The sequence below is a fragment of the Somniosus microcephalus genome, unplaced genomic scaffold (assembly GCF_052327205.1).
Source record: "Somniosus microcephalus isolate GS21.2 unplaced genomic scaffold, FLI_Smic_1.0 scaffold1259, whole genome shotgun sequence".
NCBI lineage: Eukaryota > Metazoa > Chordata > Chondrichthyes > Squaliformes > Somniosidae > Somniosus > Somniosus microcephalus.
Window position 1 is genome coordinate 1 of NW_028226446.1, and position 27055 is coordinate 27055.

The 27055-nt window shown below is 44.2% G+C and overlaps 1 protein-coding gene across 1 annotated transcript; it reads right to left on the reverse strand.

Annotated features, from left to right (window-relative positions):
* Positions 1–919: 919 nt before the first annotated feature.
* On the reverse strand, positions 920–25108 carry LOC147080685 (protein PRRC2B-like). The gene is made up of 4 exons (XM_085981121.1): positions 24886–25108; positions 5870–6043; positions 2354–2531; positions 920–1157 (listed from the first exon to the last, which is right to left on the reverse strand). Exons 2-4 carry the CDS (start codon positions 5982–5984, stop codon positions 935–937), a joined length of 516 nt encoding a protein of 171 aa, XP_085837247.1. The 5' UTR covers positions 5985–6043; positions 24886–25108; the 3' UTR covers positions 920–934.
* Positions 25109–27055: the final 1947 nt, after the last annotated feature.

Sequence of the window (27055 nt, forward strand, 5' to 3'; positions counted from 1 at the left end):
AGAGTGCAATGTGCAAGAGCCACATCTGACACAAGGCAAAAGTTGAAGGGGGCAGAGGGATCAAGAGCAGGTTTTGTGAGGAGTGGAGTTACAACAGCAGTTATGAAAGAGTGAGACAGCTAAGAGAACTGCTTACATGTCAGCAATCTGTATTGAAGTCTACTGTTATGCTCACAAGACAAGCGTGCTTTATTTTATATACATGCATGTTTAATACAGATGCACTGACCACTGAACTGTTGAATTAAGACTGACTTTAAAGCAATTGTCAGTTTAAACAATAAACCTAATTAAAAGCAGAGCGCTTTAATTCGTTGACAAGTTCTGCAGAAGGCACTACATCATCCTTTTCAGAAGCAGGAGATTAATATGGAATGGAATAAGATAACAAAGTTAGTCAAAGAATTAGTGTGAAACAAGCAGAGACAGTCACTCAGGGGAAGATAGGTACCTTTTGCATTTTTGTCCATGAGCAACATGTCAATAAGTTTGTTTGATTTTCATCACCACCCATTTCAATATTACACAGGCAAATGGATGATGAGGAATATAAAAGTGGCACAGCTCCATGAAGGATCAATGGGGTGATCCATGCAGGATGTCCCACACAGCAGTGTGGATGAAGACAGGAACTCAGCTTAAAAAGCTTGAATATGTGTTCCACCATCTTATGGCATCATGCAAGTGGAGATCTGGCACTTCCCACTGGGGTATCAGGGAAACAAGAAAAGGAAAACCAGAAGAGCGGTCACCAGTTGCTGCCAAAGGCCTGTGACCAAGGATAGACTGATCAGTTGGGTGGGGGCAGGAGAGAAAGATGTTGCCCCCCCCTCCCCCATGACAATATTGTAGCAATGAAAATGCTTTGAAAGTTCAACATGAATAAACGATCATTCACTATCAAGCTCATATTACTGAACAAGTACTACACACATTAATCAACAAATGTAGTACACATTAACCAAAACTGGCAATTGCTCATTCTGGTTTGTAGAGGCTTACCATCTCCTTGTCCAGTGTGCTTGTTATTAGTCTGGGCCCAGGATTTCACAACTGTACTTGGTGCCTCTGGTGTGCTTGGGGCTGTGGGGTCTGAACTGGGCTGCTGTTGCGATTCTTGTACTTGGGCTTGGGCTTGGGCTTGGGCTTCAGTGGTACTGTTAATAAAACCACAATTTTGATATTAGTTCTCTTGCTTTTATGAAAAACAGATGAGAAATGTCAGTCTATTCCTCCAAAATCTTGGACAATTACTGTAATAGCTTTGGCCAAATATTCAGTCATTTTCTTTATCTATCTTATTAAAACCCCTTTTCAGAACACCAAGTTTAAAATGCCATGGTATCAATTGTAAATACATTAAAATTTCTCAACCATTTTATTCTTAAAATAAAATCTCTAGGTTCATATTTCTAGATTGACACAATGTTGCCAATTCAGGGTTTTGCAGAGTTCTTGCTTACCAATCCCCCCTTTTTAACCATACAGTAAACTCTTGTTTAAACGGCACTTAATCATCCAGAATACTTCAATAACGGGCAAAATAGATAGCCAGTAATCTTGCCAAATCCATCCAACACTCGTTTTGCCGAGTCCAGGTCTCCCGCGGTGGCTGAGTTAGTCAGTGGTTTTTATTTTTGTTTGTTAAAAATTGCCTTGGTAGGTACAGGTTAAGCGCCTCGAATCCGGCAACCTCAGGACCGAGGCTGAGCCGGTTTTCTCCGGACTTCGGAATGTGTTTCTGATGTCCAAAGTCCAGAAACGCCCAAGCCCAGGTTGCGATATTTCCGGACTTCGGACATCAAACACGTGCAGAGTCCGGAAATGTCTGGGCCCAGGTTGCGCTATTTCTGTTTTTTGGTAAGCCTCCCTCGGTGTCCGGATTCCGGAACATTTTATGGATTCCGGACCCCTGCCACCAATCGTCCTGGAGTCCGGAACATTCCGGATCTGGGACGCTCAACCTGTACACCTCTCTGTTATCCAGAATTTTTCATCAACCGGCACCATCCTAATCCCATAGGTGCCAGATAAGAGAGTTTACTGTATTGGTTTTTTTTTAATTTTTTTTTATAAATGTCATTCCTGCCAACTTCTCCTTAGGAGAGGAAGAAAATAGTGGACTTAAGTGATATTTCCTCTCTGCAGGTGACGAGGGCCTATCCTAAAGTAGGTGGATGCCACACCAATTATGTCTGTTCTTTGTTTGCATACACATCTGCCTTTATAATATGCAGCACAAGAAAGTTAATTTTTTTGTAAATAATATAGATTAGCATATTTTGCAAGCTGCAATGAAAAATATGTACTCAATACAATTCTATGAAGACAACAACTTTACTGTAGTCTGTACCTCTCCTCCTCTTGCTGTTCAGATTTGGTGACCCATCCTGATCCATCCTTTGGTACAATATTCACATTGGGATCATTTCCTTTGTTCTCTGCTTTGAGGCTCGGAAGATTGGCAGGTGGTGGTATGCGCCGTGAGCTGGCCACTTTTCCCAGGCTCTGCAATCCATGGCGTGCTGCAACTGTAAACAATGACCAAATAACGGTTAGGGATAAGAGTATAACTATGAAGATTCAAAATGTGGGGGACTTTATTTTGCACTCCTTTACATTTTCAACCACGCATCTGACATAACACCAATTTCTTTCTACAATATAGAATTTCTCTCAGCACGCAACTATATTACTTTTAAACTGGGTGCAGACTTCTGCTCAGAACTAGTCAGAGACTGCCAGGACGATGTGACCATAAGAATTTTAATTTATGCATTTTTTTTTGGTAATACCTGAACACAGGTCAGGTCCTATAACAATTTATAATTCTTTCATAAAATCTGAATAAACCTAAAAGTACAACGGTAGTCCACGGTGCTTTGTTACTTTTCAATCTTCATAAAAATATGAACAGCCTTAAATTACCAAATTGGAAAATTTTGTAGCGCAGCACAGGCCACGGCTGCTCCAATGTGCTAATCCAGGAAGATAAGATTTCATATCATGGTGTGTATATTCTCAATTTCCACCATGGCACCAAGAGAGGTGCTGAGCAGAATTGAAAGTACTCCTCCACAGGGGGCAGGGAAAATGAAAGGATGAATCAATATAGTGCCGATGTTGAAGAGCAGCACTAAGCGGGCAAGAGTGCAGCTCACCATAAGAACATAACATAAGCAATAGGAGCAGGAGTAGGCCATTTGGCCCCTCAAGGCTGCTCCGCTATTCAATATCATGTCTGACCTTTTACCTAATCTCCACCTTCCTGCGCTATCCCCATATCCGTTGATTCTCAATATCCAAAAATCTATCGATCTCTGTCTTCAATATACTCAACAGCCCTCTGGGGTAGTGAATTCCAAAGCTTCACCACCCTCTGCGTGAAGAAATTTCTCATCAGTCCTAAATGGCCGAACCCTTATTCTGAGACTGTGACCCCTGGTTCTAGACTCCCCAGCCAGGGGAAACATCCTCCCAGAATCTACCCAGTCAAGCCCTGTAAGAATTTTGTATGTTTCAATGAGATCACCTCTCATTCTTCTAAAGTCTAAATATCAGCCTAGTCTACTCAATCCCTCCTCATAGGACAATCCCCCTAATCAGTCTGGTGAACTCCCACTATAGCAAGTACAGAAAACTTTGGTTTATCCGGAGTTTGTATGTCCGGAAACCTCGATCTAACAGCAGAAATCAGCAGCCATTTTGGTTAGGTTTTTATTCTTCTCCTAGCATTTTTTTTTTTTTTTTTTGTTTTAATTTTTTTTTTAATAAAAACAGTCAGGCTCTGGAAAGCGTCTCTGTAGCTTAGCAACAGCTTCAGAGACGCTTCCAAGGTACGGGCCAAGTGTTTACAAGCTGTTGCTAAGCAACAGTGTTTGTTGTCAGATACGGAGATGAAAACCTCCGTATCCTTCAACATTAGCGCTGGTCTATCCGGAAGTTTTGATAGATCGGCAGCAGCTCGGCCCTGTCGGTGCCGGATATCGCGAAGTTTCCTGTATATACTTCCTTAGGTAAGGAGACCAAAACTGTACGCAATACTCCAGGTGTGGTCTCAGCAGGGCCCTATATAATTGCAGCAAGACATCTTTACTCTTATACTCAAATCCTCTTGTAATAAAGGCCAACATACCATTTGCTTTCCTAATTGCTTGCTGTACCTGCATGTTACCTTTGTGATTCGTGTACAAGGACGCCCAGGTCACTCTGAACACCAACATTTCCCAATCTCACACCATTTTAAAAATACTCTGCTTTTCTATTTTTCCTACCAAAGTGGATAACTTCACATTTTCTTCCATTTGCCATATTCTTGCCCACTCACTTAGCCTGTCTATATCCCCTTGAAGCCTCTTTGCATCCTCCTCACAACTTGCATTCCCACCTAGCTTTGTATCAGCAGCAAACTTGGATATATTGTATTTGGTCCCCTCATCCAAATCATTGATATAGATTGTGAATAGCTGAGGCCCAAAGCACTGATCCTTGCGGTACCCAACTAGTTACAGCCTGCCAACCCAAAAATGACCTGTTTATTCCTACTCTCTGTTTTCTGCCCGTTAACCAGTCCTCCTTGTTAGCCACAGTTGGACCACTTTGCTTGTGGGGTTTTTGTACCTTAAAGGAATGTATATTTGTTGTAAATTATGTATTAATTCTTTAAATGCTAGCCATTGCTTGTCTACCGTCATACCTTTTAATGTAGTTTCCCAATCTACCTTAGCCAACTCGCCCCTCATACCTACGTAGTTTGCTTTGTTTAGATTTAAGACCCTAGTTTCGGATTTAACTAAATCACTTTCAAACTCAATATAAAATTCTATCATATTATGGTCACTCTTCCCTAAGGGCCCCTTTACTACAAGGTTATTAATTAACCCTCTCATTGCATAGTACTAGATCTAAAATAGTCTGTTCCCGAGTTGATTCCTCAACATACTGATCTAGAAAACTATCTTGTATACATTCCATGAATTCATCCTCCACACTATTACTGCAAATTTGGTTTGCCCAGTCTATATGTAGATTAAAGTTCCCCATGATTACTGTATTACCCTTGTTACATGCGCCTCTGATTTCCTGATTTATACTCGGCCCTACATTGCAACTACTGTTTGGGGGCCTATAAACAATTCCCACCAATGTTTTCTGCCCATTGCTGTTTTAGCTCCACCCAAACTGATTTTACAACTTCATTTTCAGAGCCAAGATCCTTTCTCTCTACTGTCTTTATCCCATCCTTTTTATCAGGGCTACCCCTCCTCCTTTTCCATTTTGCCTATCTCTTCTAAAAGTTAAGTACCATGGAATATTTACTTCCCAACCATGGTCATTTTGCAACCACGTCTCCGTAATGGCTATTAAATCAAACCTATTAATTTCTATCTGTGCTATTATTAATTAATCTATTTTGTTGTGAATGCTTTGCGCACAGATATAGTGCCTTTAGGTTTGACTTTTTTCTAGTTTTCCCCGATGTCACCTTAGTCACTGATGCCCTATTACCTTTGTTACTCTCTCGGTCCCTTCCTGACCCACTGCTTATTTTCACCCAAAACTCTGCTCTAGAGCCTTGACATTTCTCTTGCTGCTTTTAAATTTACTTTTCCTGAATCCTGCCACCCCCCATTCATTAGTTTAAAGCCCTGTCTACTGCCCTAGTTATTCGATTCGCCAGGACACTAGTTCCAGCCCGGTTTAAGTGGAGCCCGTCCCAACGTAACAGCTCCCTCTTTTCCCAGTACTGGTGCCAGTGCCCCGTGAACCACCCTGTCCTCTCAATGGCCCAAGAAAAAGGATGGGGAAAGAGAGGACAAAAATATTGCTATTAAAGCAAAACTATTTACACAAACTAGAATAGACTCACCTGCATTTTTCTGAGTCTCTATTGACTTCCCCTTGTACGTGTTAAACAGGTTGAGTGTTGCATACTTGGTTTTCCCATCCTTTGCCTTTGTGCTCTGGCCTGACCTCTCTGACATTTCGATGGAAATTCATCGGGTCTAGTAAGGCCTGGATCACCTTCAGAACCAGCCGCCTCCTGTAAAGTAACACAAGGTCAGAAACTCCCAAAGACAGTTTATTCTTTTCAGATTGAGCAGGAAATTACATTTGACACTACAGGACTAACTGCAAATGAGGAAGATTACTCCAGTCAACACATGATTTGCTCCAGTTCCAGCACAGTAAATGCAACCAAATAAACTGCTTTAATTGCTCATCTAAGGAAGCCATTCATTAATTGAGGGCTATTTAGAGTGACTCTACAAGGACGATAAATAAATTGCTAATGCATATTATTTGTCGGTACCAATTTTGGATAGTATTAGAACAGACTTTTGTGCTACAGTCTAGAACTAACAGGAATGGAAATACAAGAATGGAGGAAACCATTTTTCTCTCCTTTTAACAGGATTCAAAAAGTTTTGGATAGATACTTCCACGTATAGAAAAATAGGAGTAGGCCATTCTGCCCTTTGAGCCTGCTCCGCCATTCAATATAATTGCTGATCCTCTACCTCAATACAGGAAACTGTGTGTTATCCGGAGGCTAAATGTCCAGCAAGCTCGAACTACCGGCAAAAATCAGGAGCCGTTTTCTTGGTTTCTTTTCGTTGCTTTTTTCTCAACAGTCAAGCTCTGCAAGGTCTGCAGCTAAGCAATAGCTTCAGCTAGAGACGCTACAGAGACGCTTGCCGACTGTTTAGAAGCTGTTGCTAAGCAACAGGATTTGTTGATTCACTCGGAGTTGAAAATCTCCGTATGTTTCAACATTAGCGCTGGAGTGTCCGGCAGTTTTGAGGGAACGGCAACAGCTCGGTGCCGGATAGCACAAAGTTTCCTGTACCATATTCCCGCTCTCTCCCCATATCCCTTGATGCCTTTTGCGTCTAGAAATCTATATCTCCTTCTTAAATGTATTCAGTGACTTGGCCTCCACAGCCTTCTGTGGTAGAGAATTCCACAGGTTCACCACCCTCTGAGTGAAGAAATTTCTCATCTCAGTCCTAAATGTCCTACCCCATATCCTGAGACTGTGACCCCTCGTTCTAGACACCCCCCCCCCACGACCCAAGCCAGGGGAAACATCCTCCCTGCATCCAGTCTGTCTAGCCCTGTCAGAATTTTATATGTTTCAATGAGAACCCCCTCATTCTTCTAAACTCTAGTGAATACAGGCCTAGTCGACCCAGTCTCTCCTCATAAGACAGTCCTGCCATCCCAGGAATCAGCCTGGTGAACATTCGCTGCACTCCCTCTATGGCAAGTATATCCTTTCTTAGGCAAGACCAAAACTGCACACAGTACTCCAGGTGTGGTCTCACCAAGGCCCTGTACAACTGTAGTAAGACATCCTTGCTCCTGTACTCAAATCCTCTTGCAATAAAGGCCAGCATACCATTTGCCTTCCTAACTGCTTGCTGCACCTGCATGTTTGCTTTCAGTGACTGGTGTACAAGGTCACCCAGGTCCCTTTGTACATCAACATTTCCCAAACTATCGCCATTTAAATACTCTGCCTTTCCGTTTTTCCTACCAAAGTGGATAACTTCACATTTATTCACATTATACTGCATCTGCCATGTATTTGCCCACTTACTCAACTTGTCTAAATCGCCTTGAAGCCTCTTTGCATCCTCCTCACAACTCACAGTCCCACCAAGTTTCGTGTCATCAGCAAACTTGGAAATATTACATTTGGTTCCCTCATCCAAATCATTGATATATAGTGAATAGCTGGGGCCCAAGCACTGATCTCTGCGGTACCCCACTAGTCACCGCCAGCCACTCTGAAAAAGACCCATTTATTCCTACTCGGTTTCCTGTCTGTTAACCAATTTTCAATCTATGCCAGTATATTACCCCCAATCCCATTTGCTTTAATTCTGCACACTAACCTCTTACGTGGCACTTTATCAAGGGCCTTCTGAAAATCCAAATACACCACATCTACTGGTTCTCCCTTATCTATTCTACCAGTTACATCCTCAAAAAACTCCAGTAGGTTTGTCAAACATGATTTCCCTTTCATAAATCCATGTTGACTTTGTCTAATCCCGTTGATATTTTCTAGCATACTTGGTGAAAGGCTGACGATTCTGAGATTTGACCAGGTATGGGTGCAATTAAATAAAAAGGCTTTTGCAGTACTTAAGGAGTTAGTTGCCTTTTGCTTGGATATATCAAGAACAAACTGCAAATTCTATGATAATTCAGAGGGATACTGCAGGAGTGTTGGTTCATTAGTGAGGTTTTCTGTCAACTCTTTCTATATCCCACCTCTCTCGCTGGGGTACAGTTCCACAGACGCACTCACTCAAATAGCTATTCTTCATGTGTGCACCTTGGATCAAGTGTTGGGTTATTCAACTGCAGGATGAGTATCAGCCAAATCCAATCCTGTCCTCACCAGACAGCCACACATGTACTTCACTAGGAGTTGCCAGATAATAATTAGGAGTGGAAATGCGAGCTCAGCTGCAGCATTTCTACCACTGTGATTGGGGATTAATATTGGGATCTCCCTGATCTGTATGCAACGCCATTTTTATATCTACTTAAATAAGGCAGCTTCATATTAGAAGGCCGACTAGAAAATTTGCATGCGACTATAAAACCTAAAACACATAGCCTGTTTATATTATTTGCATACCTGGAGTATATACATACTAGTGCACACAATCTTTTGCAGGTGGTCAACAACGAAAATTGAGAAAAATTTTACAATAGTAAAACCAATACACTAGATTTTATGGAACTCTGATTCTCAATAACAAGAATGGGTTCAAATGGTTCAGGGCTTTGTTTGGTATTTTTAATCTTAGCTAGGGCAATACAATGGGCCTCCGCATACTCGTGCTTAGGTGGAAGAAAGCCAGAGATCCTAATATTGAATGCTATCCAAATGAGCATGGCTGCAAAGTTTATATGCAGGATCACACTTTGCCGAGAAGCCACTCTCAGATATTGTAAGCTCACACATGGCCACTTGGGTGAACAGCACAGAGAGCTGCTGCTTCCAGGACAAACAGATTCACTGCCTTTAGGGAGAGCTGAGAAGGGGGGGGGGGGTGCTGTGGGGTTAAGAGAAGAAAAGGACAGAACATTTGGGGGGGGGGGGGGGGCGGGGGGAAAGAGAGATGAGAAACTGACCACTAAATTCAAAAAGTGCCATAAAAAACTTGCCAGCAGAATAAAATCAACAAATGGGGCACTAGCCAGATGATTTAAAGAATACTTCCTACTCTAGTAACTAACTGGAAATTCAAGCAGTTTCATATTTTTGAAACAGTACAATCTTTCCAGATCCACATGAACATCCTTGTCAGCAGCCGTTGTCAATTGAGAGAAGAACACAAGGTTCTTGATCGTTATTCATTAGCACCAGCTATAAAGTGTAGGCAAGAGCTCAACTGGAGTCAGCTGTGATGCCTCCATGGAGAACAGCTGGCCAACTCATTGACTAGGCTCACACCAAGAATAATCTCTTGAAGGAGATACTGGCGGTGACTGGAAACTCTGGAGGTGTACCTAAGCAAATGTAAGAACTACAGGACCAAAGGTGACAGAAGCAAACCGGCACAAAAGAAAAAGTATTCATGGTGGTAGCAAATATGCTCAGGCCAAACTAGTCTAATGAAAAAGTCTTCAGGTACAGTATCCTTATTCGATCTGGCTATCCAGCACTACACAGCAAATTTACATGTTGAATTTGCTTGATAAAACTTGGTGGTAGATTTCTTTAAATATTCAAATACAACTTGTGATTCCATAGTATGAACATAAGAAATAAGAGTAGGCCGTACGGCCCCTCGAGCCTACTCCGCCATTCAGTAAGATCATGTCTGATCATTGACCGCAACTCCACTTTCCCGCCCCATCTCCATATCCCTCGATTCCCCTAGAGTCCAAAAATCTATCTATCTCCGCCTTGAATATACTCAGACTCAGCATTCACAGCCCTCTGGGGCAGAGAATTCCAAAGATTCACAACCCTGGGGTGTTCTTGGATGCGACACTGGAATATTTGAGCATACTGTTTTAATGCTAACATATGAAAGCATGTGTGTGTTGGGAACTTGTGTTTCAAAGATTCCACCCAGACTACCCAAATTCAATTTTATTTAGTAATCCTCAACATTTGTCACAAAAATACTACTGTGAAACAGCAACATTCTACCACAATATGTTACACATACTTAATTGCTTCTCTATACTGTGCCAATGACATTTACATGTTATTTCACAGTACAGGAAACTGTGTTATATCCGGCACCGATGGGACCGAGCTGTTGCCGATCTATCAAAACTGCCAGACATACCAGCGTTAATGTTGAAGCATAGAGGTTTTCATCTCCGTATCTGACAACAAACACTGTTGCTTAGCAACAGCTTCAAACAAACAGTCAGCCCGTACCTTGGCAGTGTCTCTGTAGCTTAGCAACAGCTTCAGAGAGACTTTCCAGAGCCTGACTGTTGGGGAAAAAAAGCCACGAGAAGAAAAAAAACCTAACCAAACGGCTCCCGATTTCTGCCGGTAGATCGAGGTTTCTGGACATACAACCTCCGGATAAACCAAAGTCTCCTGTAATGATTACAGCAATGGCAAATGCCACCACCTACAGCACTATAAAGTATTTCATTGGACCTAAAGCATGAATAGTAGCAACAATTGCAGTGCATTCCATTCAAATTAGTACTTGAGAGCATGTTTAACCAAGCAGCCATGAAATGATGAGGTTTTCACTATGTCCAGATTCATGTTGGCAGCATGACAAGTCTGGCACTCAGTATAAACCACTTCCTCATCGTGCCTTTCCTAAAAAAAACACCAGTCTCTTTCTTACCTTTTAGTATAAAACTCAATTTTGATTTGGACAGAATACAACTGTGTAGCCAAAGAAAGGGAGATTGCAATAAAATGGTCTTTTTCTAGACTTCATCCTCCTGTAAATTATTGGTAACACACCCACGCAATATGTTCAGGTTTCTGGAAATTCTTTATTTTGGATCTCTGCCCCTCTCAAGTCCATTATAAAAGGAACTCTATTTACAATAGGAGCTTCTTAAACTAGCAAATTTGACTACTTGCTATGGACTGCTACATACTAAGCAAACGGTATTTTTCCAAAAGTCAGACACCTCCATGTCACAGGTAGGAAATCAGTTTTAAACTGTCGTGATAGTGTGTAGATATGCAAAATGTGCATATATTAAACTACATTTGACTAAATACCTAAAACAAAAACAGATTAAGCAATACCTAGTTGGTGAGATATCTAAATACAATCTCCCACTTATATAAATTATTTTTAAACTATCTACAGAAGTCAAAATGTTTCTCTTTCCTCTCTACCTCAAGGTGGAAAGATTTGTTTGCAATCTACAATGGCAGTTAAATGATCTTTTCCACACCATATCAATCATACGTCTGAACGCAAGTTACCCCAAAAGTTAGCTACTAGTGTTCACATGATCTTGTTACTTTTGTTTTCTGTATAATCACTCAAAGTCTACAACCATTCCAGTGAACCCAAGCATATCAAAGTACAAATTTGCAACCAGTTAAAAAAAGCCAACAAGATATTATCCTTCAGAATAACAAAGGAAACAAATGTTTTGCTTTAAAGGAATAATTATTTAGCAATGTGCCCAGCTGCTGATTACTGCTTTGGCTATGACAAAAAAAAAAATCTACCATCTTTCTGTAATTCTGTTTCAGAATATCTTTTAGATAGCAAGTCCAAAGATATTAAGTATTTTGAAGAAAACCTCCATCACAAATCACCCACTTTAACTTACACTACTACATTTAATAAATTATTCATGCTCTCGAAAAAAACAACTTACATGGCAACTACATCCTGAAACAGTACATTCATGTATATAACTGGACTTCAATGATATAGGGGGCTTGACAGGGTAGATGCTGAGAGGTTATTCCCCCTGGTTAGAGGGTCTAGAAATAAGGGGCATAGTCTCAGGATAAGGAGTCAGCGATTTATGATCGAAATGAGGAGGAATTTCTTCACTCGGAGGGTTGTGAATCTTTGGAACTCTACCTAGGTCGTTGGTTCCTACGTGGACCACAACAACTGGATCCTCCCACTCCAAATTCTTCTCCAGCCACGAGGAGATATCCTTAATCCTGGCACTGGACAGGCAACACATTTCAGAACTCCCAGAGAACAGTATCTATTCCCTTGTCTATACAGTCCCCTACCACTACAACTTTCCTTTTCACTCCCCCCACTTGAATGGCCTCCTGTACCACAGTCAGTTTGCTCATCCACCTTGCAGATTTTGCCCTTGTCTACACAGGCAGAAGTACCTCATACCTAGGATATTAGTGAAAAGAAATCAAAAAGAGCTGACACACACAACCGGCTCCAATATTAGAAGGGGCAATAGAAAAATATTAAAAATTCCTTGCAAAAAACTTTACAGCATTTGAAGTGCAACACTATGGGTCTGAGCAGCTGTAAACAAAAAGGCTTTATGTCAAAAAGGAGAAACGCAATTCGATTTTAGAATGTCTTCCCCAATTTACACTAAAAAGGGGTAGAGCAGAAAAAGATGACCACCTTGCGTGAGGAAAGTTTAAATGACTAGGAGTTAGAAAAGAGATTTTAATACATCCTCACACTATTGATAGTGGTAGAAGTGGGCAGCACTTAAGTTTGACTTTTTGCCCATTTGCACTTTAATGCAATAATTTCCTTCAAGAAACTAGCATTCTGTATCACATGCCAGTGTATTGTTCTAAAAAGCTTTGGAAAACACTGAAGGCTGTGCAATTTTAATGCTTGAAGTCATCAGCAACTGCAAAATGATTTAATGAATTAACATTGCTATAGAGCTTTTTGTTTCAATAACAAATATTTCAAATTGCTCAGACTTAATAATCCTTTATGAAGCTGTGATAAGATTATGAACAAAACGATTTGACACTTTCAATAGTTTTTCATTGACTACTGTAACTACTATAATCCCATTGAGATTTTTCCCTATGGGGGAAAAATAGTATCTAATCAAAAATCATATCATGTAACGTAATACATGCATGAACTGTCTAATTTGCAGAATAGGGTATTCACATTAATGATCATTTCTTACTATGCTATTTGTACCTGATTGACCCACTTCTAATTAGAATTATGCCAGAGTGATCAGATAGAATATTGAAGTTTGTGGTGCTGTACCTAAATTATAAAAAAGGAGTTTAAAAATTAACATTTTCTAGAAACTACAGAAATCAAGGAAGCAGGCATGCCATAGCTGTCCTGCTTAGGTCCTTCAATTAAGCTGAAGGCTAATGTGCATCCTATGGCTGATGTGGACATTCAAGTCTTGGGATGACAGCTACTGGAAGGCATTACCTGCAAGGTGTGGATAACAACACATATCCGGAGTCATATCACATACCATGGATGGGTTAGAGGAAAAAGCAACTGATGCTGAAGCTCTGGATCCCTAACTGATGAAATCATCATCGTCATCATCATATGCAGTATATTGTGTTCATGATGTGGTCAGAAAGATGGCAGCAATGCACTAATTTTATGGTACACTCTACCACACCCCTTGCCACTTATGAGGAGTTTCTGGTACTTGCTGTCTGGCCAGTACTGGCTCAAACCCACATATCAAGTGTCTACTGACAAACTAGTGACTTTGTAGGGTACTGAGGGGACAAGGGAAGAAAATAAAAGGCAAGCGGTGCCTCTGACTCCAAGTTGACACTCCTGATGTTGAACGATTGGAACAGAGTCAAATCTCTATGGCAGACTTGGTAACAAAGAACAAACATGTATTTAAATAGCTCCTTTCACACCCTCAGGATGTCCCAAAGCAATTCACAGCCAACTAATTACTTTTGAACATAACATAAGAAATAGGAGCTAGAGTAGGCCATTTGCCCCTTTGAGCCTGCTCTGCCATTCTCTCTCCCTTAGGCAGTCCCTCGGGACCAAGGATGACTTGCTTCCACATTAAAAATGAGTTCTCAGGTGACTGATGAGTCCAATGCAGGACCTAGAGTCTCTGTCACAGGTCGGGCAGACGGTGGATGAAGGGGCAGGGTGCTTGGGTTGACGTGCGCTCCTTGCGCTTGCTCCCGGCGAAGAGACTCGAGGTGTTCGGCGCCTTCCCGGATGCTTCTCCTCCACTTTGTGCAGTCTTGGGCCAGGGATTCCCAGGTGTTGGAGGGGATGTTGCACTTTTTCCAAGGAGGCTTTGCGGGTGTCCTTGAAGCGTTTCCTCTGCCCACCTGGGGCTCTCTTGCCATGTCAGAGCTCCGAGTAGAGCGCTTGTTTTGGGAGTCTTGTATCTCATAAGTCAACACCTTCACCGAAGCGTACGAGATCATGGGCCTTACACTAAACATCTCGATTATCAAAATCCAGCATTCAAGGTCATGGCTGATCTTCTACCTCAATACTACCTTCCCGCACTATCCCCATATCCCTTAGTTCCCAAAAATCTATCGATCTCTGTCTTGAATATACTCAATGACTGAGCATCCACAGCTCTCTGGGGTAGAGAATTCCAAAGATTCACAACCCTTTGAGTGATGAAATTTCTCCTCATCTCAGTCCTAAATGGCTGGCCCCCTTATTCTGAAACTGTGACCCCGTGTTCAAGATTCCCCAGCCGGAGAAACATTTTCTCACCATTAACCCTGTCAAGCTCCTTAAGAATTTTATATGTTTTCTCATTCTTCTAAACTCTAGAACTCTAAAATGTAGCTACTGTTATCATGTAGGCAAATAAAAACAATCAAATGCATGAACCAGATAGGTCCACAGAACTTCAGATCTCATTACTGGAACTTGGAAGGGCATACCAGTCAGTGCCAGTAGTAATTCTTCTCATTTGATTCAGATTCAGATTTGGTTTATTTGCCATATGTAACAAGTACAATGGAATGCTTGTTCCCCGTAGGGACGCGCCGCGTTCAGAGTCAATACAATGGCTTCCCGTGGCAGTGGGAGCACGATGTCCCTCAGCCGCTCCGTCCTCCTCTTCACCGCGGCCTCCTCCTCACTGTTGCCGGCTCCACATGCGGTGGCCTGCTTCTCCTGCTCTGGCCACCATGCCCGGCTCCCCTCCTCCCATCCGGACAGAGAGTTACCCGAAATGGAGCTGCCGGCCGACGTGCTGCAGCGTGTCGTGAGTCTGCTGCTCGTTGCGTTGCGCTCCTCTGCCCGACTCGCCGAACACATCGGCGGGATGTGAATGCTCCAATGCGGCCTCCTCTTTACCGTCGCCGGCTCCACAGCACCGGGCCTACTTCTCTCTTCACGGGTCGGTCTCTGGCCGCCATGCTCGGCTCCCCTCCTCCCAGTCGGAATTCCTTCCCGCCGAGGAGCTGCCGGCCGACGTCAGATAACACGAAGCTGAAGCCCAAACAGGGTGCTCCTTGTTGGACAAAAATGTGGAAACTGACCATAGCTTTCTTCTCCCATAAACTCCTTTCCTTTGCAACTGACTCCATCTCACTCCCCAGGCACTTCCTCAAGCTGCACCAGAAGACTGTACAAGATCTTGGGTGTCCCGTTAGATCCAGAGCTATGCTCAACACCACATACTATCCATCACCAATGCCATGTACTCCCATCACCACAACACTGCCTGCCTCTGCTCTACCAGCAATAAAACCTTTAACCATGCTTTTGCCACTTCAAAGTTTGATTTCTCCAATATTCTCTTTACTGGCCTCCGATTTTCCACAAGCTCCAACTTATCCAAAACTTTGACCCATTTTCTGTTCCGAACCAAGTCCAGGTCACCCATCACCCCAGCCTTGCACTGGCTCCCTGTTCCCCAACACCTTAAAATTTAAAATCCTAACTTCTCCAAATCCCTCCATGGCCTCACCACATTATCATCCTGCAAACTCATCCTGCATTCTTTAGACCTCCAACTCTGGTCTTGTGTGCATTCTGCCCTCCCTTCATCTCACCACTGCTCACAGATCTTTCAGCCACGCCAGCACTACTCTCTGGAACTCCCTCACTAAATCCCTATTCATCACCTTTAAAAACCTTCCCAAAACTTTTGGTCGCCTCTCCGAACTATCCCAATATGACTCGGTGTCCATTCCATTATCTATTCTATCTCCCTCCTCTGTAAAGTACCGTGCAACATTTCCTACATTAAAAGGCATTATATAATTTTTTTTTTTTAAATTAGTTTATGGGATCTGGGCGTCGCTGGCAAGGCCAGCATTTATTGCCCATCCCTAGGTGCCCTTGAGAAGGTGGGGGTGAGCCACCTTCTTGAACCGTTGCAGTCTGTGTGGTGATGGTACTCCCACAGTGCTGTTAGGCAGGCAGTTCCAGGATTTTGACTCAGCGACGATATACTTCCAAGTCAGGATGGTGTGTGACTTGGAGGGGAACTTGGAGGTGGTGTTCCCATGCGCCTGCTGCCCTTCTAGGTTGAAGAGGTCGCGGGTTTGGGAGTTGCTGCAGTGCATCTTGTAGATGGTACACACTGCAGCCACGGTACGCCGGTGGTGGAGGGAGTGAATGTTTAAGGTGGTGGATGGGGTGCCAATCAAGCGGGCTGCTTTGTCCTGGATGGTGTCGAGCTTCTTGTGTTGTTGGAGCTGCACTCATCCAGGCAAGTGGAGAGTATTCCATCACACTCCTTACTTGTGCCTTGTAAATGGCGGAGAGGCCTTGGGGAGGCAGGTGAGACACTCACTGCAGAATACCTAGCCTCTGACCTGCTCGTGTTGCCACAGTATGTGTGTGGCTGGTCCAGTTAAGTTTCTGGTTAATGGTGACTCCCCAGGATGTTGATAGTGGGGAATTCGGTGATGGTAATGCCATTTAATGTCAAGGGGAGGTGGTTAGACTCTCGCTTGTTGGAGATAGCCATTGCCTGGCACTTCTGTGACACGAATGTTACCTGCCACTTATCAGCCCAAGCATGAATGTCGTCCAGGTCTTGTTGCATGCGGCATGGACTGCTTCATTATCTGTGGAGTTGTGAATGGCGCTGCACACTGTGCAGTCATCTGCAAACATCCCCAGTTCTGACCTTATGTTGGAGGGAAGGTCATTGATGAAGCAGCTGAAGATGGTTGGGCCTAGGACACTGCCCTGAGGAACTCTTGCTGAGATGATTGACCTTCAACCATCACCCTTTGTGCTAGGTATGACTCCAGCCAGGAGCGTTTTCCCCCCCAATTCCCATTGACTTCAGTTTTACTGGGGCTCCTTGATACCAGACAAGTTGTTGTGCTAGTAAACTGCAAGCTTTTACCTGGTTAAACTCCAGTAGGCCTCCTGCACACTGAAAACCTTCGGAGTGTCTACTGATTTCACTGTGCCAGCCAATGAGATGGAAGCCGGGCGGGACTTACAGAAAACAAGTATTTTACAGCAACCTTGGCGCTTGCCAGGCTGCACAGAAACTCAGTGGACTTGGGTAAATGGGGTGTGTCTCAGAAAAGTTGTTTTGAATTTATAAGGAACAATACCCATTTGTGGCCAAAATTAGTAAGCAACGATTCAGTGAAGCAAATGAAATAGTGAAACAGGAATGGAGAACAAAGTCGAACCAGTAAAATGTGCAATTAGTAAGCAAGATAGGAAATGGGGGATTTTTAGATGAGAGATCTAGGTAGCCAGGGGGTGAATAAGTAAATACAGTGCTCTTTTTCGATTAGATGAATAAACCAGGGCAAGTAAGCAACCTGAAAGTAAAACACTTCAGGGGCCAGTGAACATAAGGAAAAAAACAAAGCTGTTGAACTGGAAGAAAGCAAAACTAAGAAATGAAAGAGAAACAACAGTTAAAACAGCAGACCAGCATTGAGAAATACTGAGAAATGGATAGAGTGCAGGCCAAAAACATCTCAACCACAATTAAAGAGGTTGCACCAAGGGCTAGAGTTCCATATTATTAGATGATGAAGAATAAAGCCTAAAATGAGGGCACGATAAAGTTAATGCTGGTAATACAGAAGAAATCCAGGAGAAATAGCTAAACAAGTGAAACGAGAAGAGCTATAGAAGCAGGAAAAGATATAAAAGGTTATTAAAGATATAATAAAGGCCAACATAAAGGTTAACAACAGGGCTGGAGCTGCTGCAGGACAAAGAAAAATAATCACAGAATAAAAGAATGGCAAATAGGCTCAAAAGTTTTACTCAATTTAGAGATGGGTGAAAGAAGGTTCAACAGTATACAGGTAGACTATCCTTTATCCGAAAACCTTGGGACCGGCTGAGTTTCGGTTTTCGGAATTTTTCGGATTTCAGAAGGTATTGCGAAATTTGTCGGGGGCGGGGGGGGCCCGGGGTCGGCGGGGGGTGCCGGGGTCGGCGGGGGGGGGGGGGGGGGGGGTCGGCCGGAAAAGAATATCGGACGGGCCGCGGTTCGGGTCGGGCCAGGGGGGAGAAAAGAATATCGGACGGGTCGGGGGTGGGGGGTGGAGAAAAGAATATCGGACGGGCCGCTGTATTGTCGGGTTCACTCTCCCGGTACCTCCTTCACACTGCCCGGCTCGACCTGCAATCTCCTACCCAGGAGGGAACTCTGTGACCTTCTGCCCTGCTCAGCGTAAGTCGTGCGCCACTCTGGTCATGTCGTGCGCACGACTTACACTGAACGAAAAAACTTGGTTTTTAGAGGTTTTCGGAAGTTCGGATAAAGGATAGTCTACCTGTACTAAAGGACAGTGTGAAGAGCAATAGAAAATGTACTGGATGTTTTACACAAAAATACCAAGGAAGGATAGTGATAAAATAGGAGAGTTTGACGGTTGGAGCAACAGTGGCCAGAGCAGCTTTGTTGCTGCAGCTTTTAGATTTATCAGCAGTGATTCCCAGGGGGGATCCTTCCACAGGCGCTGGTGGCTCTCTACTAACACCATTCTTCATGTGGAAGGCTAGGCTGTAGAGACCGTCGCTGAGGGACGTTCTCCACAAACCCAAGCTGCCTCACTGACAAATCGCCCCAAGGACCTTATCTTATCGGCAGTTCAAGCAATGGCTGCCGAAGTGGCACATTTTTGTTGTGGCTTTTTGATTTATCAGCAGCAATTCTTTGGGGGATCCTTCCACAGGCGCTGGTGGCTGTCTGGTGTGTTACAAACACTATTCTTTATGTAAAGTCTAGGCACAAGCTGCTGCAATACGGCCACAGTAATTTCATGGAAATACCCAATTCAGTGTTCTGCCCTTCGAATAGCTTCTGGACTCACTCGCCCTCCACTCCAGTCTCCGCACCTGAACATCAGTTCGTCACTGATACCACCCTACCTATGTCAACTTTATCTGACCTTTGACTAACTCTGGATTCCCTCCTGTGGCCTCCTCTCTATTCCCTGTTTATTACCACCTTGATCTTGCGCGTAACCACACCTGCGTAGCTTGAGTTTCCCTGCTTCCTTTCGCATGCCATTTTGGCTGCTGCACCAGACCCAAGCCCAGCACTACTATTTCCCCTTTTTTTCTTCTTTTCTCTTTACCCCGCTCTCCTGTTGTGCTGCCTCCTTTCACTTCTCCCCTCTCAGGCACTCTGCCCTCAAATCCCTACCCCACCTTTCCAGGTTTGTCACCCTCTTAGATAATCCTACAGCTTCCTCCTCTGCCTCTCTTGGCATCCTTTGAAGGGACCACTGAGGCACTAGTCGCTGCCTCCTTACTAGCAGCAACCCCAACTGTCCCATCCTACTCTTGCTGACCTTCCCACCCGGCGTGCCCACTGGTGGCAAATCTTGCCAAGTTACTTATTGTCCCACTCACCGCTCCCAGCGATGACTCAATGGACACCGCCCCTCTCCACATCTCCCTCCAGAACGTGCGTTCACTTGTGAACAAGGCCCGTGCCATCCATGAGCTTATTGTAGATGATCAAATCAACATCATAGCTTTGACGGCAACCTGGCTGAGGGGTGATGACACCTTCTCCCTTAATAAAGCTTCCCCACCTGGCTATACCTTCCACCACTCGCCCAGCTCAAACCACCGCAGTGGCAGTGCAGCCCATATCACTAAATCTCACCTTGGTATGTCGTCCTATTCCTGTGGCAACTTCTCCTTTGAGCCCCTCTCCTCTCACTTAAAATTCTTGATGTCTACAGTCCACCCAAGTATGACGGCCAGTTTCTCAGAGATCTTCACTGCTTTCCGCTCTCAGCCTCTGCACTGAGCAACTTCTCATCCTCAGTGATTTCAACCTCCATCTTAACTCATCATGCTCTCTCTCTCCCAAGTTCACTGTTCTCCTATCCTCCCTAAATCTCTCACTTCATATAAACTCCCCTACCCATATTCACGGCCACCCCTTCAACCTCACATGGCCTCACTACCCCCATCGTGTCAATCTCGGATAAGGCCATCTCTGATCAGTTCCCTGTAACCCTCACCACCCACATTCCCCCCTTACCACTCCCAACCCCACTTCCTTCGACTTAGAAATTATGAAAAGACAAATCAGAGGAGCAAGAGACTATGAGCTGTGGAGGAGCAAAGGGTTTATGTGCCCATGTACATAAATCGCTAAAAGCTAGAGCACACAGGTATAAAAAGTAATCAGAGTCTAATGGAATGTTGGACTTATAGAATTTATACAGCACAGAAATAGGCCATTTGTCCCAACTGCGCCACATAAGCCTCCTCCTAGTGCTCTTCATCTAACTCCATCAGGGTAACCTTCTATTCCTTTCTCCCTCATGGGTTTATCCAGCTTCTTGAGTGTTGGAATTCAAAACGAAGGAAGCAATGCTTCAGTTGTACTGGGCCATGGTCAGATTCCATTTGGAGTACTTGTTCAATTTTGGGCACTGAACTTCAGGAAAGATATACAGTAAACTCTTTCTTATCCAGCACCTATGGGACCAGGATGGTGCCGGTTGATGAAAAACTCTGGCTAACAGAGAGGTATACCTACCAAGGCAATTTTTAACAAACAAAAATAAAAACCACTGACTAACTCGGCCACCATGGGAGACTCTGACTTGGCAAAATGAGTGCTGGATGGATTTGGCAAGATTACCGGTTATCTATTTTGCCGGTTATTAAAGTAATAAACATTGCTTGCATTCCCTTGAGTTTAGAAGGTTAAGGGGATGATCTAATTGAGGAGTTTAAAATGAGAAAAAGAAACTATTTCCTTTGGTGGGGAACTCAAGAATAAGGGGCATAATCTTAAAATTAGACCTAGGCAGTTTAGGAGTGGAATCAGGAAGCACTTCTACCACAGAGGCTGATAAAGGCATAAGGTAACCATGATTTTATAAACCGAGTCAGCAAGGAAGTTATGCTAAACCTTTATAAAATCACTGGTTAGGTCCCACCTGGAGTGTTGTATTCAATTCTGGGCACCACACTTTCAGAAGGATGTCAAGGTCTTAGAGAGGGTGCCAGGGACTTCAGTTGTGTGGAGAGACTAGACAAGATGGGGTTGTTCTCCTTAGAGGAGAGAAGGTCAAGGGGAGATTTAATATAGGTGTTTATAATCATGAAGGGGTTTGATAGAGTAAATAAGGAGAAACTGTTTGCAGTGGTAGAAGGGTCGGCGACCAGGGGACACAAATTTAAGGTACAGGAAACTTTGGTTTATCCGGAGGTTGTATGTCCGGAAACCTCGATCTACCGGCAGAAATCAGGAGCCGTTTTGTTAGGTTTTTTTTCCCCCCCCCCCAACAGTCAGGCTCTGGAAAGTCTCTCTGAAGCTGTTGCTAAGCTACAGAGACGCTTCCAAGGTACGGGCCGACTGTTTGAAGCTGTTGCTAAGCAACAGTGTTTGCTGTCAGATACGGAGATGAAAACCTCCGTATGCTTCAACATTAACGCTGGTATGTTCGGCAGTTTTGATAGATCGGCAACAGCTCGGTCCCGTCGGTGCCGGATATAACAAAGTTTCCTGTAATGGGCAAAAGAACCAGAGCTGAGATGGAGAATTTTTTTTAATTTTTTTTTTTTTTAAATAAGCACGACAAATTGTTATGATCTGGAATGCACTGCCTGAAAGGGTGGTGGAAGCAGATTCAATAGTAACTTTCAAAAGGAAATTGGATAGATACTTGATGGGAAAAAAATTGCAGGGCTATGGGGAAAAGGACAGGGAATGGGACTAATTGGAGAGGTCTTTCAAATATCCATCACAGGCATGATAGACCAAGTGGCCTACTTCTGTGCTTTATCATTCTATGACAAAGGGTAGTGGAATTCTGAAACCCTCCTCCTCCTCCCCCAGAAGGGTTCCCCAGAAGGGTTCAGATGCTGGTTAAATTGAAATTTTGAAGACTGAGATGAGATTTTTGTTAGGCAAGGATATGGATATAAAACAATGGCAGGTAAATAGGAAGGCACAGATTATCCATGCTCTAACTGAATGGCAGAACAGGCTTAATGGGCTGAATAGCTTATCCCTGTTCCTATAGTAAAAATGAACAGTAGATATGGCATATATGATCATCAAAAAAGCATCACTAAAGTGCCACAGAAGAGAGCTATTGCTAAGATTAATGCCCATGGTATTAAATGTGAACTGTCTGCATTGATGGAGCAATGGTTAAGGGTAAAGCTGGAGTAAATTGATGTTTCTCTAATTGGAAAGATGTAGACAGTGGCATCCCCCATGGCTATATTGGAACTGTCCTCCATATAAGTGATCAGGGCTTGGACATAGAGAATATGACATTTGCATGTGATACCAAATTAGATGATGTGATAAACTGAAGAACAATTAAAAAAATTGCATTACTGTCATTAGAAGCATGGACTGATATATGGCAAATGCAGAAAAAGGACAGAACTGAAATATATGGAGTAAAAGAACAGATCTAAGGTACAGTTATGATCTGTAAAACAAGTTCACAGATAGAAAGGCATAAAAAGTGCAAAAGGGCTTCTGGGTTCATACATTCAATAGCAAATACAAAAGCAAGGAAGTGACAAAGGTTGTAGTTTTGGGCAACTCATCACAGAAAGGATTGCAGGATAAGAATCACTAGGACAGTACTAGATTATGATAAATTTGGGAAAACTAAAATTGTGTTCACTGGAGAGAAAGGCAAGAGATCCAACAAAAGTTCTATAACTTTCAATAGTGAATTGGATAAATATTTGAAGGGGAAAATTTTGCAGGGCATTAGGGAAAGGGTAGGGGAGTAAGACTAATTGGGCAGCTCTTTCAAAGAGCCGGCAGAGACGCAATGGGCTGAACAGCCTCCTTCAGTGCTGTACCATTCTATGCTTCTATAAATGTTTAAAATTGTAAAATTTCTGCAGTCAGCAAATAACAAGGTATCAAACTCAAGATTTGTTGTAGAAGCAAAAAAAGCAGAGATTATGAATTTCTCCAGGGATAATAATTGTGATATGGAAGACTTCACCACAAGTGACTATTGAAGTCATGGTATCACATTAAAGGAGGACCTGAACCCTTGAAGATATTAAATACTATTGGCAAGGAGCAGAAAAATGGAATTAAGAGTTGATAACTCCAGTAGAGGTTCCAAAGAATTGGTGTGACAAACAGCTTCCTTCTCCAATTATGAGCCTAGACAGTGAGGCCATTCAACCAAGAAAGCATCAACAGAGTTACACATACTTTTTAACAATAGTAATTGAACAGCAGTCAGAAGGAAATCCTGGCCTATTTTCCCCTTGCTTAGCCCAGGAGAGTTTACGTCAAATATAGCACACGCAGTGAGAACAAGTTTTTAAGCACAGACTGGGGAATCAACCCTGGGACCTTCTTAATCTGCATAGCTCATTATCTTATTCATTGAAGTATTAATAAAATATACAAAGCTCTACAAAACAAAATTCTGAAGCCTATGTTGTGAACAACTTGAGATCTTTTAGTGGTTGTTCCAAAGCACCAAAACTTGAAAGATGTTTTTCAGTATTAAAAACAAAAGTTCATGATTTAAATAACTAAGTTTAAATATTTAGTATATCCATTCAAGTAGGTTTTTATATTTTTCTGAATCACAGTGGATATTGGATAATTACCGTTAAATTCTGCACAATACTAGCATTAAATACTTTAAGATAAAAGGCTAGTCTCTAGAACAATTATTAGCGACAATATGTGCAAAATTGCACATTAATGCCAACTAGGGAAGAGCATTTAAAAGACCACTAGGCCATATCCTCTGATTCCATCTAATTATACAGCACATCTTGTTCATCTAATCACTACAATACCGTGGCCTGTTCAACGAACACTAAAATTAATACGCATATGCATACTACATCCTGCTGGGAAGGCCCCAATATAATCGCGCTTCCTCCTCCGTAACTTTACCTTTCGTCGAGGATAAAGACATCCTTGAAAGGATGGGAACATTAAAACGAACCAGGTTTCTAAAATTACAACAGTCTAGTTTCAGCTAGTTATGAATTTTAAAAAACTCCTTACTAAAAATTAATTTAAAACTCTGCTGCGGGGCGGGGGGGTGGGGGGGAAGAAAAACTGTCTTCCTCCTTTCCCACAAAGATTACATAACCTGAAATGCCCTTTGGATTTGATACTTAAATTCTGTGTTATTTTAAATTACACACACAGTATATAATCACACACATTTGAAACAAAGGGATATCATTTGCAAAGCAGGCCTCGGCGTAAAGTTTAAAAGATTGGACCGGGGAGAGGGGGGTGGGGAGGCCTCGAAACAAAGCTGCAGTGCGTCAACAGCTCGTGTTCCCCCCCCCGATAAACACAGGCCTGGATAGACCGTCACCCGGGCCCGCATGGAGAGACCAAAGCAGCCGCACAACAGGGCCGCCCCCCCGGGCCGCGTGTTGTCTAAAGCCCGGGACACAGAGAGAGAAAGAGAGCGCGCGGCGCGCCGCCATCCCCGGGTGTCAGGCTGTGGCGTGGCCCGGGCCCAGTCCGTAGTCGCCTTACCTCGGCGTCTGCTGTTATTTCGGTTTGTGTTTCTCTCTTTTTCTTTCCAAAAAACCTGAGAAATGTGTGGGTAAAGTAGCCGGATGTCACTAGGCCCGGCGTGTGCTGGAGTTTGGAAGACCCAAACCGGCGATGATGAGGAAGCGAGTGGGCAGTCGCGCTCAGCGCTCGCTCTTCTTTATTCCCTCCCCCCCTCTCTCTCTCTCTCTCTTTTACTTCCAGTCGCTGCTCCGACTCGCAAAGATGGCCGCCCGGCGCACCGACGTCAGCACGCTACCGGCCGGCTCGTTCGTGCGTGCGCACACACACGCCCCCGCTGGCTGGCGAAAGACGTCATTGCATTCCACGTTGTGCGCAGCAATTGAAAGAGTGGGTCTCAGGCCGCGAAATGGAAGGAAAAAAATGGCGGCGACGGCCGCCTCACTTCCGGCGGGTCCCGCGGCTGCCGCCATTTTGGGCAGGTCGGCAGCGCTGCCGTTACCTGCGCTCGCTCCACATATTTAGATAAGGCAGTTCGTGACGTCAATGAGTGCGCAACGTTGATTTCACGCACGATCCGCCATTGAGGACGTCGCCGCTCCATTGAACGCCCTCTCCCAATCACGACCAGCTGACCATGCTTCGGCAGCAGGAAGGACCCCCCCATCAGCCCTATTTAAAGGGATCATCAATAGCTGACTTGATTTTCAGTTCTGCGTAAGTGTGTGCGATTGTTTGGAGCTGTCTAAAGTCATTTAAAGTTGGTGAGGTGACAGGAATTGTTGCTGCAAGTGGAGAACATCTTGCTTCTCATTTAAAGGCTTCTACTCACAACTTGCTCCCAGACATGGGGGCTCTACTTGCAATCCACCTCGCGCTGGACTATGAAAGGGTGATGGTGCGGAGGCGGCAAAGAAGAGAAGATGCTCGCGGAGAAGGAGGGAGGAGTATGATGAGGAGGAGGAGGAGAGGCAGCAGGGCTCTTGGCAGGAGGCCTTACCCGCCTCGGGTCTTCCGAGAGCACTTCTCTTACCTGCACTTAAGCCAGGAGCAGTGTATAAGGAGGCTTTGCTTCACCAAGGAGGTGGTCACAGAACTTTGCCACCTCCTGCAACCAGACCTACAGCCTCAGACCAGGGCCACCACAGCTCTCCCAGTGGCAGTCAAGGTCACTGTGGCCCTTAATTTTTTTGCCACCGGTTCCTTCCAGTCTGAAGCAGGAAACATAGCTAACATCTCCCAGTTCGCTGTCCATCGATGCATTCGGGAGGTCACGGAGGCTCTCTACTCCAGGAGAAGGGACTTCATTGTCTTCTCTCTGAACAGAGATAAGCAGGACGAGCGTGCATGTGGCTTTGCAAGAATAGCGGGCTTCCCCATGGTGCAGGGCGCCATCGACTGCACACACGTGGCTTTGCGGGCGCCGCATATGAATCCTGAGATATTCCGCAACCGCAAAGGCTACCACTCGCTTAATGTGCAGTTGGTGTGCGACCATGCCCAGCGCATCATGATGGTGAATGCCCAGTATCCTGGCAGCAGTCATGATGCCTTCATCCTACGCCAGTCCGGTGTGCCAGCAATCTTCCAGCCACCGCGTCAAACCAGAGGGTGGCTGCTCGGCGACAAGGACTATCCAATTTGCACCTGGCTGATGACTCCCCTCCGCAACCCCACCAATCGTGGCCAGCACTCATATAATGACAGCCATGCTGCCACGAGGAATGTAATTCAGCAGACCATCGGGGTGCTAAAGCAACGGTTTCGCTGCCTTGCCCGCTCGGGAGGAGCCCTCCAGTACACGCCAGAGCAGGTGTCTCACTTCGTGGTGGTCTGCTGCATGCTCCACAACTTGGCCATCATGAAGGCGCAACCCTTGCCACCAGGGATTGTAGGACCATCTCAGGAAGAAGAAGAAGAGGAGGAGGAGGAACAGGAGGAGGAGGAGGAGGAGGAACAGGAGCAGGAACAGGAGGAGGCAGAACAGCAACAGGAAGAGGAGGAGGATGAACAGGAAGAGGAAAACAATCTTTGTTGTGGACGGGCTGTCCGTGATCGCCTCATCAGACTCCGATTCCAGTGAATAAAACCCCAGATCCCCTTTGCTCACCTCTTCCCCATCATCCTGTCCCTGTGTCATGGAACACCACAGCGCCCTCCTGGGAACAAAGCTGAAACGAGCCACCACAAA